General features: G+C 41.4%; 1 protein-coding gene across 2 annotated transcripts in view; it reads left to right on the top strand.

Annotated features, from left to right (window-relative positions):
• CC2D2A (coiled-coil and C2 domain containing 2A) overlaps positions 1 to 13565 on the top strand; it is a 141125-nt gene that overhangs the window by 37542 nt on the left and 90018 nt on the right. For both annotated transcript variants that reach the window (XM_055086129.1, XM_024119191.3), the window contains 5 exons: positions 3458 to 3559; positions 4301 to 4477; positions 7900 to 8062; positions 11857 to 11993; positions 12600 to 12731. In XM_055086129.1, the coding sequence (XP_054942104.1) occupies positions 3458 to 3559; positions 4301 to 4477; positions 7900 to 8062; positions 11857 to 11993; positions 12600 to 12731 (711 nt within the window). The remainder of the gene's footprint in view (positions 1 to 3457; positions 3560 to 4300; positions 4478 to 7899; positions 8063 to 11856; positions 11994 to 12599; positions 12732 to 13565) is intronic.

The following is a 13565-nucleotide window of genomic DNA, read 5'->3' as shown; positions in this document are numbered from 1 at the left end:
CGGGGCACGAACCCGTGTCCCCTGCATCGGCAGGCGGACTCTCAACCACTGCACCACCAGGGAAGCCCAAGGACACATTTCTTGTTCTTTAATTCCAATTTATTTTCTTCCGTAAGAGCCATAATTGTAAGAGCCATAATTCTACTATATTGGTGGAAAATAAAGAAAAAGTCCCTGAAATCCCGTCATGATGACACAAACACTTTGATTGTTTCAGCAGGTGTGTGAGTCTCGGCTTCTGGTCAAGTGGGCTAAGTGATAGGAGGGTCTGGTCTCCTATATCCGGCCTTGTCTGTACCTTCTGATGGATAATCATTTCACACAGTCATGTAGTTCTCACTTGTCCATGGGCCATGAATATGATATCCAAATCAAGTTGGAAGTTTTAGAGGTAAAAATCTACTCCCTTGGCCCATAGGGTATTTCTTTCTCCTTGTGAGCAGGACCTTGACCTGTATGTCTGTCATAGTCTATTTCCCCTAAGAGCCATTCTGTGGATTTGAGGCAAACATCAACTGCCTTGCCCTTAGACCTGATGTCAGGTTCCTAATGGAACATACCATTCACAAGCACATTTCTTCATGTATACACCTCAACCCAGAAGGAATATCTAAAAAGTGATCCATTTATATCCTATGGAGCAAAGAGCAAAGCACACGAAGAACCCACATGCTGGACCTCAGCTGCCCAGCATTCAGTGCTGGCAATCTCACGCACTAGCTGTGTGACCTTGGACATGTAACTCATCTACTCTCTGGACCCCACTTTCCACATCTATAAAATAGGGATACTACTAGAACCCAATTCTTGGTATTGTTTTGAGGATTAAATGATCTCATACACTCTACAGTGTTTCAGACAGCACTTGGCACATGGTAAGCCCTCTCTCTGTAAGTGTTAGCTAGTGTTAGAGGCTGTAGGGTCAGAGTGATAAGGAGAAACCTGTTGGGAATATGGTGGAGAATCCAAATTATCAACACAAACCTGTGCTTAACTCTTGTTTGCATTTCTATTTACTTTATACTCAGCAGACTTGTGATAAGAGAACAAAGCCAAACACAAATCTCCAAGAACATGTCAACATCAAAGTGGAAATAACACAGAACTTTTGACTACTTGGTCTCCACTAGACACGACCATAATGTCTTTATTTTCTGGGCCTGGTTCTCTGTCCCAGGTGACCCAGCTTCTGATCCCTTGACACACTCTACCTGTTGCCCAGCCAGCATCTACAGGAGACTCCTTCCTGCCAGGTGCCCACTGGGCTCTGAATACACAGGGATGTCAGTCACAGTCTACTCTCAAGGATCCCAGTAGGGATGACAGGCAGGTTATCAGACAATGGAAGTACAGGATGATTAAGATCTGTGGTGGGTGCTATTAGGAGCTCATAGAAAGAGCACTTGGTTCCAGCCTTGGAGTCAGGTTACGTAAAATTTGAGGAGTCTTGACTTAGGCAATGGTTTCTTATCTCTGACTCTGAAACACAAGTGGCAAAAGAATAAATAGACACACTGGACTTCATCAAAATTAAACATTTCTGAGCTTCAAAGAAACCATCGAGAAAGTGAAAAGACAACACACAGAATGGGAGAAATTATTTGGAAATCATATATCTTGATTAATATCATGACTGATATCAAGAATGTATAAAAATCTGAGGTATCTGCAAGACAATCCAGATTAGGATGTCTTTTAAGGAATTAAAAATATTGATTAGCAGTTTAGAAGAGAGATCAGGGCTAGAACTAGTATATTTTGTAATTATGGTATGGTAAAAGTAATGAGACTTGATATTGCCTAGTTCAAGCTAGAAGAGGGCCATAGAGCCTTCTTGGAGGATACAACAAATTCAAGGGTGAGAAAGAATTCTTAGCTGGACACATGCACATATCATGATAGGCATTCAAGTTGAAATTAAATGTCCTTATTACTTTAAGCTCATATAAAGATATAGATAATAGTTCTTTAAAATTTAATTCTGCACACTCAATCCTTTTAAATATATTTAATAGCTTTTAATATGCTAGTATAATTTACTTTTAAATATTTTTAGATTTTAATAAAAATTAAATTACAAGCTTTTTGATCAAGTCCATAAATATCATAATAAAACTGTCAATATTACAATAAAAGACACCAATGAAATTATATTTTCAGAACTTAATAGCCTCTATGCCAAGCAAGTATAGAAAGGGATGGGAAGAAACAAAAAGAATAAAATACTAATCTCCACATACACATATTTGCCACATGGAATTTAACCTACTTATTTTATTTTCTAAAGGGCTAGTGTTTCTGCCTGGTCTTGTGTTTTAGTATCATCATCTTTACAGTTCTCTAAAACCCAAGGCTTGCCTACACACAGAGTCAAGCTTCTCTTCTCTCTTATTGGTTGACCCATTGGCTTGTTTTCATGCTGTCAAACATATCAGTCTCCCTCATGGGCTATCGGAAGTGGGGGATTCTGAGGCAGGCAGGGGCAGAATAGCATCCTCAGCAGTGAACGAGAAAGCTTTAGCCCTGTTTAATGAGAAGACTAAACTTGGAAGATCCTTAGAAAATCTTCCTGATCCAGCACTGGAACCTGATGTTTAGTCTACGCTAATTTTTTCAGTTGTTTCTCCTTACACTAAGTAATACCCATCTGCTTCTTTCCTCATCTTCAAAAACACCATTTAAAATTCTGGAATTTACCAAGACAAATAATAACTTTTTGCATTGCACTGTAAAATTTATTGATTAGCACGCCTTCAACTTCTATATAATTGAGTACTAGTACATAACTACTTAACTTTATACTGCAAAATGAGAAAATGGAGGAAAAGCGTAGAATTTTACATAAATTGGAAGTGTATGTATTCTCTTGCTAGCATGATAGATTATACACAACTGATGTCCTCATTTTTATTCTGGCCATTGCTGGACATATAGCTGCATTTAGGTGAAATTTTATAGCACCTTATCTTAGCTGTTCCACGTATTTCTAGCTTTCATCACAGAGGTGTCTCTGGATAAATGCCTGAAGAGACTCAGTCAACCATTCTGAGATTTACAGAAAACTGAAAGGCCAGGGCCTGGGGCAGCCCTTGCCCACTTGGACTTATTTATAATCAAACATCATTGATACTTTTCATCATAGACTGTTTGGAAATGATGCTCTGTGAGCTGGATAATCTATTGATCTATAGGATGAAATAACACTTTTCATTTTCAGGTTTATTGACTATAAAATTTTATATTTGTTTAGTCTTGAGAGAGACAGAGCTGAGTAAGAAAATATTCAGCCATGTTAACATTCAAATATATTTGAAATTTGTAAACATTTCATTCCTTAGACATGGTGAGATGCATCAATGGTCAGAAGGTAAGACTTCTGAAGGTTAATGCTTGTTTTAGAACATCCTTAGTTTCTTGATTTAAATGGTGTTTCTATCATTTTTTTCTACTCGTATAGCCAGGTAGAGAGGTACAAAGGACTCAACAAGAAGATGACTCCCAAGGTTTTTCAAGAGTAAAATTCCATGATTCTGTGCGAAAAATCAAGTCTAAACCCCCGGTGAGAAATCTTATCTTTTAAAATCATGTTTGTTTTAAATCATGCATTCTTTAAATCATGTATTTTGTTGATTTGTTTGTTTTTCAAAAATATTCAGTGAGAAATGACTATACACACAAGCTGACTCCTATTGCATGGAGTATGCAAGAAAAAGTATGAGAAATGATTCCTACTTTTGAAATCCTAGAATCATGTGGAGAGATTAGAATATTGCCTACTTTGGGGAAGGGAAATGCATGGAAGGGCAGGAAATGTTCGTGATAAGACTACTTGCTCAGCCATGAAGTTGCACCAGCTTTTATTATGGGGAAAGAAGGGGATACTAACTCAAGAAGAATTAAAACAAACTCCCAAAAATGATCTTTTTTTATAAAAAAGTTTAACAAACGCTGTATTGATCAAAATTAAAAGTATCTCAACATTGGCCTATAAAACATTGAATCCATTTTTTTGCATTTTAATCATCTTTTCTAAAGCATTTACTGATATAAATAATGTATTTATGTGCTTGTAGGAAGGTAAATAATTGCTGATTTATAAAAAAAAGTAACTCATTAAAGTTACTTAACTAAGGAGGCCTGTTGCATCTGTTAAAGTTCACCACCTTCAACAAAGGTAATATGCTTAGGAGGCCTAGAATGTGCCTGATGCTCTTAGCATCCAGCCAGCTGGCAGTGAACTGTGCAGAGATTATCTCAGTTTAGATAATCCCAAATTCTATTGCTTGCTGCTTCTCTGTAGGTTCCGCCTGGCTTCCCTTCTGCTGAGGAAGCTTATAACTTCTTTACTTTCAACTTTGATCCCGAACCAGAGGAATCAGAGGAAAAACCAAAGGCAAAAAGTAGAGATGGAACTAACCAAGAGGAGGAGGAAGGAGAGGAAGAAGAGCCACCTGTGCAAGAAGGAGTAAACAAAATGGTATTTAGTATTAGGATGGTAATGAGGAGAGGGATGATGATGACGATGATGATGATGATGATGGTGATGATGGTATTGGTGATGATGGTGATGATGTTATTTGTGATGATGGGGATGATGATAGTGATGATGGTGATGGTGATGATGATGGTGATGATGGTATTGGTGATGATGGTGATGATGATGGTGACGATGATGGTGACAATGATTGTGATGATATCATAGCCAGGAAGAAAATGGCTGAGAACAAACTCACCACCACCACACAGAACAGCTCACCCATGTCCTATCTGAAAGCAATAAGAATACCAGATTCACATTACTTTCTTAGCCCTTGATTTTACCCCATAATTTGGGGACTAAGGACCTTAATTAAATCTGTCCATCTTTCTCTTGTGGGAAAAAACAAGCGTAGCAACATGGCTTACAGATTTTTCTTGCTAGACTCCACACAAGGATTAGTATTCATTTCATATACAAAATCTTTACCTCTCCAAAGCAAATGAAACCTATCTCTCTCCCCACAACCTTACAGGGGAGCAGGTTTTTGTGCCCCATACCACACCCAAGCTACAACTCAGATTCTGTAATTGTGGGTGGGATGTGTGAAATCAAAGAAAACATGCTATTAAAAATGGGCAGAGGACTTGAATAGCCATGTCTCCAAGGAAGATATACAAAGGGCCAATAAGTACATGAAAAGATGCTTAACAGCACTAATCATTAGGGAAACGCAAATCAAAAGCACAATAAGATACCACTTTACACAGATTAGAGTGACTATTATAAGATAGATAGATAGATAGATAGATAGATAAAGGAAGGAAGGGAGGGAAGGAGGGAGGCAGGAAGGAAGGAAAAGTGCTGGCAAGTATGTGGAGAAACTTGTGCATTGCTGATGGTGATGCAAAGTGGTACAGCCACTGTGGAAAAAGTCTATTTCTGAGGTTCCTCAGAAATTGAAACATAGAACTAACTACCATACAATCCAGCAATACCCAAAAGAACTGAAAGCGAACACTCAAACAGATATTTGTACACCCGTGTTGACAGAAGCATTATTTACAATAGCCAGAAAGGAAGGAAATTCTGACATATGCTAAACATGGATGAACCTTGAAGACATTATGCTAAGTGAAATAAGCCGGTTACAAAAGGACAAATATTGTGTGATCCCACTTTCGTGAGGTACCTAGAGTTGTCAAGTTCATGGAGAAAGACAGTACAATGGTGGTTGCCAGCGACTGGAGGAGGGGGAAACGGGGAGATATTGTTTAATGGGGACAGAGTTTCAGTTGGGGAAGATAAAAAAGTTCTGGAGATGGATGGTGACGTTGGTTGTACGACAATGTAAATATACCTAATGCCACAGAACTGTACATTTAAATGTGGTTAATATGATAAATTTTATGTTACTTATATTTTACCACATTAAAAAACAAAAAGGAAAACACACCAGAATGTTTCAGAATTTGCACAGTTGGCCTATTTCTGTGCTTAACTTTTAGTCACCTCCCTTGAAAAATGACTCCCAGAAATGGAATTTCTTACCTAGGTCTATGAAAACTTGGGAATACTTCAGCGTGCTCTATAATAATTGTTTTACAAATCTATATTCAGCTAGTTCTGGCTCAGGATCTCTCATGAGGTTGCAGACAAGGTGGCCAAGGCTGCATTCATCTGAAAGCTTGACTGAGTTGGGAGGGTTTGCTTCCAAGGTGACTCACCCATCTGCCCAGCAAGTGCTGGTTGTTGGCGGGAGGCCTCAGTTCAGACCTTCCTGTAAAGCTGGCTGAGTGTCCTCATGACATGACAGCTGGTTTCCCCAAAGCAAGTGATCTGAGAGGAAGCAAGGAGGAAGCCAGGATGCCTTTTATGACCTAGTATCAGACTCTACATAACCGAACTCATATTCTACTCATAGAAGCCTAAGTACGGCCCACATGGAAAAGGAGGAGTATTAGACTCCACTTTTGGAAGGCAGGACTGTGAACAAATCTGTGGGCTTCTTAAATCAGGACACCTCTCTCCAAAAGCCACTTCTCCTTCCTTTTGCATTTTTTTCTCCATGGAATTTCTGTTTCTAAAACTGCCCTTTTGAATCATGCATACTTTGAAGCTCCTCCCTTGTAGCCTGTAGTCCAGGCTCTGGTCTGTCCAGACACTTTTTTAGTATTTTCGTACTCAGAGTGGGTTTAATCTTTCTGGTGGAGGTTTTGGACCATCTGCAGGCCCCATCACTTGCTTCCCTCTTCTGTCTTCTCTGCAGTTTTCTCAGCCTGTATTTGCCCAAAGCAGAGATGGGGCACAAGCAAGAAAGACCACATACTATTATTACCAGATATTTCTCTTTTCACTTTTTTGAAGTTTTTGGCATTCTCTGTCTTCAATTTATGCTGAGAGCTTGGTTACCATGTACATTTACTTTACCCTTATTATCGTTTTGCATATCTGTGGAGGAAATATTAGGAGGCAGGAAGCTAGGCTACTGCCATTGTCTTCAGCTACCTGGCAGCCTCCACAGGATTTTTTTGCGGATTCAGTTCCCTGACCAGGGATCGAATCAAACCCATGCTACCTGCAGTGGAAGCGCAGAGTCCTAACCACTGGACCGCCAGGGAATTCCCTCTTCACAGGATTTTAAAAGGTGTTCCTCATAAATGGATGTCAGGTTTAAACTTTAAAAAGAAGAACAAGAAGGAAAAAGAAAAGAAGGAGGGGAAAAAAGAGGGAAAAGGAGAAGAAAGAGGAGGAGGAAAAAGAAAAGGAAAAAAAGTTTGGAAAATATTCAAACTAAATTAACGTGCTTCAGCTGACAATTTGTAATTACAGGTCCTGTGCTTAGAATTTTTACATGCTTTATTTAATTTTATTCTCACAAAACCCTAAGAGGTAAAATCTATTAATACCCCAGTCTTACAACTGAGAAAACTGAGGGTCAGAAGTGTAGGTAAGTTCCCCACAGTCACCCAGGCAGCATGGGGTGAAGCTGGGATTCAAGCCCAGGCAGTCTAAGCAGAGTGTGTGGACCCCATGCTTGGTGCATTTGCCCTGGGGTCAGGGCTAGATGGAAGGATAAAAAGCTGCATAACTCATGAACCCAAGTTCTTTGAGTAACTGTGGAAGAACAGGCACCCTCAAAGGAGGCAACAGTCATTGAGATTTCACTTGCTTTGCTTTGCACATCTCTTCCGACCTCAGTGCATTCTGATTTTTCCAAGTATGTGGAATAGTGACAAGAACAAAGCTTATTAAATAGGAAAGGCCATATAGTTTTATGCTTTTGTTTAGAAAAAGATAAAAGGAAAAGGTAACTTTATTGTAGGATAAGTTGTTTGGTGCATTTAATATCACTGATTATTTTTGCAAGAAATTAATTATTTTTGCCTGATTCTTTCCTGCTGTTTTTTAATGAAATGCAGGATGAGGAAGAGCTGCTCAATGGCAGGGATGCTGAGGATCTCCTATTGGGCTTAGATCACGCGGCTGAAGATTTTGTGGCAGTCAGACCTGCGGATTATGAAAGTGTCCACATTCGTCTGCAGATGGAAAAAGAACTCCTGTTCATACCCAGCAGGTTGCCAGGTACTTGCTCTCTTTATCATCCTGCTCAACTTAGGCATCTTCGTTTTCCTTCAAATGAAATGTGGCTGGTATATAAGGATGCCTGATTTCCACAACTGATCCCAATTTCTAATCTGATTTCAAAATCAAGAAATATGTTCAGACAAAAAAATATAGAACATGGGAAAATATCCATTCAACAACACTTATCGATAGACTAGCAGAAGAAATACCAGGATGCTATGGGTACCCCTCCACCAAATCCATGACCAGTTCTGGGGCTGAGAGTGTGTGAGACTCTGAGATTCAGGCTGTGAAAAGGAAAAACTCAGTTTCATCCTCTACTTACACTCAACACTTCTAGAACACTTCTGTGACCAGATGTGTGGGTTTCTTCCCACAGCAACCAATTCTCCAACACCAGCTAGGTGTCCTACAATTGAATTCTGACAGCGTCTACCTGGGGTTAGCGCAGAACCCACAGATTTAGGGCTCAGTCCCACAAGACTTCCCCCTACCTCCCATGCCACCCCTAGGTATTGGGTCACCACGTTACCCACAGCTCTATTTGACTCTACTACAATGAGATGGTTCCATGACACCATCTTGAGGTTGAATAATTTGTTACAACAGCAAGTAGAACTCAAGGAAACACTTACTTATATTGACTGGTCTGTTATACACTAAAGAAAATGATAGAGGATACAGATGACGAGATGCATATGGCGAGGTATGAGGGAAAGCTTCCATGCCCTCTCCAGGCACACAACCTCCCAGCACCTCCATGCGTTCACCAACCAGGAAGCTCTCTAAACCCCTTCAGTGAGGATTGTTACAGAGGCTTCAATTATGTAGGCATGATTGATTACATCATGGCCACCGGTGATGGATTCTCTCTCTAGACCCTCTCCTGTCCCGGAGGTAGGGATAGAGGGAGGCAGATGCTGAAAGCCCCAGCCCTCTACTCACATGCTTGGTTTCCCTGGCCACCAGCACCCATCCTGACAGGAGACCCAGCCACCTGTCATCTCATTAGCATACAGGAGACAATTACCACTCCAGAGATTTCAGGGGTTTGAAGAGCTGTGTGCCAGGAAGCCGGCTGGCCAAGCTTCCTCCTCCATGGGGAAATGGCCAGGCTACTGAAGCCGGGACCATCTGACTGATTCCCAGGTACATCTCCTTTCTTCCTCTCTTTCCTGGGTCTCCCTTTGCTCTTTTTTTCCCCTGGAATTTCCTTTCCTCCTGAGAGTTCCTGAGGGAAACCCCCCAGTTCCAGTGAGTCCTGCAGGAGCGCACCCCTCAGGCTGGGAAGGAGGCCTGAGCTTATCTTACTTGGAAGTTGGATTTCTTTTCATTTGTCCTGTTCTATTTAAGTTGCAATTAAATGCTGAGCCAAAAGCAAATTATTGTTTCTTTTTGAGAAGTCATTTTGAATCAACGATGTTCAAAGTATCATAATTTGTTGGACATCCCAAGTTTCTTTTTCAAGTAGGTAGCTGGCAAAAGTACCCAAGGATTTTAACTTTGCAATAATAATAATAGTAATAATAATAGTGAATGCATTCTGTGCATTGATTCCACCTGGTACTTTTCCAAATGCTTGATGTGTATCCATGAACGTGCCTCACCCACCCACCAGGGCTGGAGAAGTGACTTTTTGTCATGGTCATTTTACAGATGAAGAAGTAGAAGCTCAAAGGAGTTAGGGATCTGGCCCAAGACCTGAAGCTAGTAAAGCAACGCAGGTTTCCGATCTAGGTGACCTGCTCCAGATGCCACCCACGTGCACATGCATCCTGATGCTTCTTTGGGGAGAGAGGCACTGCAGCAGCCTCAGCCAAGGAGGAGCTTTGTCACTTGGGTTTTTGCTCAGAGGACTCACTGTTAGGCCTCTCCCTGGAGCCCACCTGAGTTGGGGATGGAGGTTAGACCCCAGGGGCTGTCTCAGACCGGGCCAGAAACTGGGAGTCAGTAGAGGCAGTGGAAGAGGCTTAGGGAGTCCTGGCTGCACTATGCTTGCTCTGAGCAGGGAATCAGGGCCTCCATTCCGTGGAGGCGACCCCACGACCAAGCACACAGACCCAGCTCTTCCTTCCTGAGGTATGACCTTGAGCATGTTCCTCTATTCTCAGGTGCCTCACCTGAAGACAGGAGACAATGAAACTATCCTGCAAGGTGACTCTGGGCATTTATTTTTATTTTGAGCATTGAGTAAATAATATGAGTGAAGTGCCTACGTTGCAACTAGCACTTAGCAGGGGATCAAAAATAAGAACTTCTATTACTGTTGCTGTTTTCTTGTTACTGTTTAGAGAATGGTCTCCAAAGCAGAGTGAGTTCATCCCAGGGGTATAAGAAGAAAACATCAAGACTTCTACTTACATTTATTTTTAATCTCATCCTTTCCTAATTTAATTTTGTTTGTGCCATAGTGCATACATAATAAATAAACATACATATAACGAGCAAGTGCCCAAAAATGTTTCGATGAAAAGTTTTGAAGACCATTGGACTAGTGGTGGACTGATGTTTAGACTTGTGGATAGATGAGGTGGGGGACAGAAAAAAAGGTAAAACAATAGTTTGCTCCACATTTTCTAAGGACCCAGAGATAGGTTTTTCTAGGAATACTGGTATTAGATGTTTTTTGTGGATGGGTTTGGGATACAGAGTGTCCAAATGGCCACATGCTGGAAAGTTAGCAGATTCAGGGATTTGGGGTGTTTTAGAGTGAGATAATTATAAAACAAAAACAAGTCTCCACCTTTCATTGTTCATTGCCAAATTACATCCTGACCTTCATGTCAGCATCTGCCAGCTTCTCCTCTAGCCCACTCTGCTGAAAAAGCAGGCCCAGATGTCTTTTTGGAATTGTGGATCTGCTCAGTCACTCCCTGGCACAAGGTCTTCAGTGATCCCACCCCCTTGACCAGAACCCAAGCTCCTCTGAGACCTGCAGGGCTCTCCCGGCTCTCCCTCCTGCCCTCTGCTGACATTATCTCCAGGCACTGCCCCTGCCCTCGGCACCGCTGCATTCTGGGTGTTTCTGTTTCCCACTCAGCACAGGCTGTTCCCTTGGGCAGACACGCTTGCTTGTCCCATCACCAGCTCTTTCCTTCTCAATCTTCAGGAGTCAGTGCACATGGAAAAGCCTTTTTTCACCGCTCCATCTCAAGTCTATCCCCTTCCCGCCCTGCATTATTATCACAGGTGCTCTTTTCTTCACCGTGCTTACCATTCTCTGAAATCATCTTGTTCCATCCTTTGTTGTCTGTTGCTGCCTGTTGCTCCAACTGACCCCACAGAGCCTCCTGCGCACCAGGCACAGGGAAGCTGTCAGCAAAGACCTGATCTATGAACAGATCAAAGAGTGAGGGAGTAAATGAAGTCATGTTGACTCAAGTGAACTTTTTAACTTACAAAGCACTTCCTCATACTTTACTTCATTTAATTCTCCCAAGACCGCAAAGAAATAGATATTATCATCTCTTTTGTATGGAAGGAAAGAGTTCAAAGAAGCATCTGGTCCAAATTCACTCCACTGATGAGCCCAGGAGCAGCTCCTCTGATTTGGGTACCACACTCCTCGCAGGCGATTTAGGTGTGGAATGATTTCATGATTCTCCAGCACGATACTGCGGGTAAACACATTCATCTTTCCCTTGGTCCTGCTTCTAGAAATCAGTTTGGAGCATTTGCAGTTTCCAAGAACATAAATAAAATCTCCGGTGGTGGTTTTCATTCACCAAATTGCAGTTTGAAATGTCTAGGTTGGCACTAATGAGGCTCGTATTTATTTATGAACCGTCTAGTGCCTACGTATAAAAAGCTTCCTGAGAATGTGCAGCCCAGGTACCTGGAAGACGAAGGCCTTTACATCGGGGCAAGACTGGAGGTGCCGAGAACCAACCAGAACATCATGGAGAACAGGTTGCTGATACAGGAGCCCGTAAGCTCTCAGCCCTGCTGCCTCATTGTAGCCCAGGAGGGATTCATGGATGCTCTTTATCCTATGGGCCATCACTGCAGCGTGGTACTCATTTCCTCCTGAGAGCGTCTGCAGAATGGTTCATTCTTTTTTTTTTTTTTTTTTTTAAATTTGTCCTCAATATGTTTGGTGGCCCTCAAACATCACACCCTCTCCTCTGCTCAAATCCCATCTTCTGCAAGCTGGAGTCAGGCTCCTCCCGCTAAATCTGATATTGGCCACCTGTTCCCAATTCACAGAAATTTTTAATTGTCCAAAGATAGAATGTTCTCAATTGTTTTTCTCCTTGGTTGCCTTTCTTAAATTTTTGACGAATACAAAATACATTTTTCTTAAGCAATCCTTTAATTTTTTTCTTAAACTTTTTTTGAGGAGAGGGGGTTGAAAACTATATCTTAAATTAATTCTGGGGGCATTAGTGAAAACTCAATTTCTAATGGAAACAGAGACTTTAAAATACTTACGGGGCAGGGGGAAGGTGCATGAAATACGTATGATGACAGAGAATTTCCCTGCAAACGCTGTTTATTTTGTAAACCATTTTCCGTCCCTCTGCTTGATCCCCAGGGGAGGAGATGGTTCGGAGATGATGGAAGAATCCTAGCACTGCCAAACCCCATCAAGCCATTTCCTTCAAGACCACCCATGCTGACACAGGAGCAAGACATTAAGGCAGAACTCAAAACACTGTATAAAAAGGTAAACCTCCCTCCCCATTTTTAATATATGAATTTGCTTGAAAGTGCTTTGCTTTTTGAATAGCTTGGAATGATAAATTTGCAACATTCTATTTTGACTTCTTTTTAATAATTCACTATCTTACACATACCAAGCAAACAGCAGGCATATTATATAAGAGTGAGTCTCCTGCCCTCACCAAATCCCTTCTTAAACAAGGAATGTGTTTCCCAGGTAGGAATGGCTAGGTCAGCGTCTTTAGTCACATATCCAGGTTAGCTGCCCTGATTTGTTTGCTTTTCTCTCTGTCATCTCACATATACTGCAGGATTATTTCCCCCTCATTTTCTCTTTATTATATAACTGGAGATTTTCCATCCTCGCAAATCCTTTTTATGGTATGTTCCTCAGCTCTGGTACCACGCTGCCTGATTTGAGTCCTGGCCCTGTCACTCACTGGGCGAACTTGGCTCTCCCCCTCTCTGTGCTGCGATTTCTCCATCTATAAAATGGGAGTAATAATAGCATCTGCCTCCCAGGATTGTTGTGCAGATGGTTAAGATAATACATTAAAGTGCTTCAAACAGAGCTCAGTGAGGGCTGGCTGGTGTTGAATAGACAGTTGCCTGCTTTCAAATTTAATTATATTGCTCTTGCTTTCCTGAAATGTCCAGCAAGGATCACCTCCTTCAGAAACTCATGTAATTATTTCAACACTGCTAGTGTGAAAGAGAATAAGGGGATATAAGATCAATCTATATAGCTATAGAGAGGCGTGTTGAACAGGAAAGACACAGGCCCAAGTCAGAGAATCTGAGCAGTCAGGTGTCCTACTGGGTTGTGCTTCTGGAAGCT

Source organism: Physeter macrocephalus, chromosome 7 (genome assembly GCF_002837175.3).
Source record: "Physeter macrocephalus isolate SW-GA chromosome 7, ASM283717v5, whole genome shotgun sequence".
Taxonomy (NCBI): domain Eukaryota; kingdom Metazoa; phylum Chordata; class Mammalia; order Artiodactyla; family Physeteridae; genus Physeter; species Physeter macrocephalus.
Note: the sequence above shows the minus strand (reverse complement) of the source record. Positions and strands in the feature narration are given on the sequence as shown.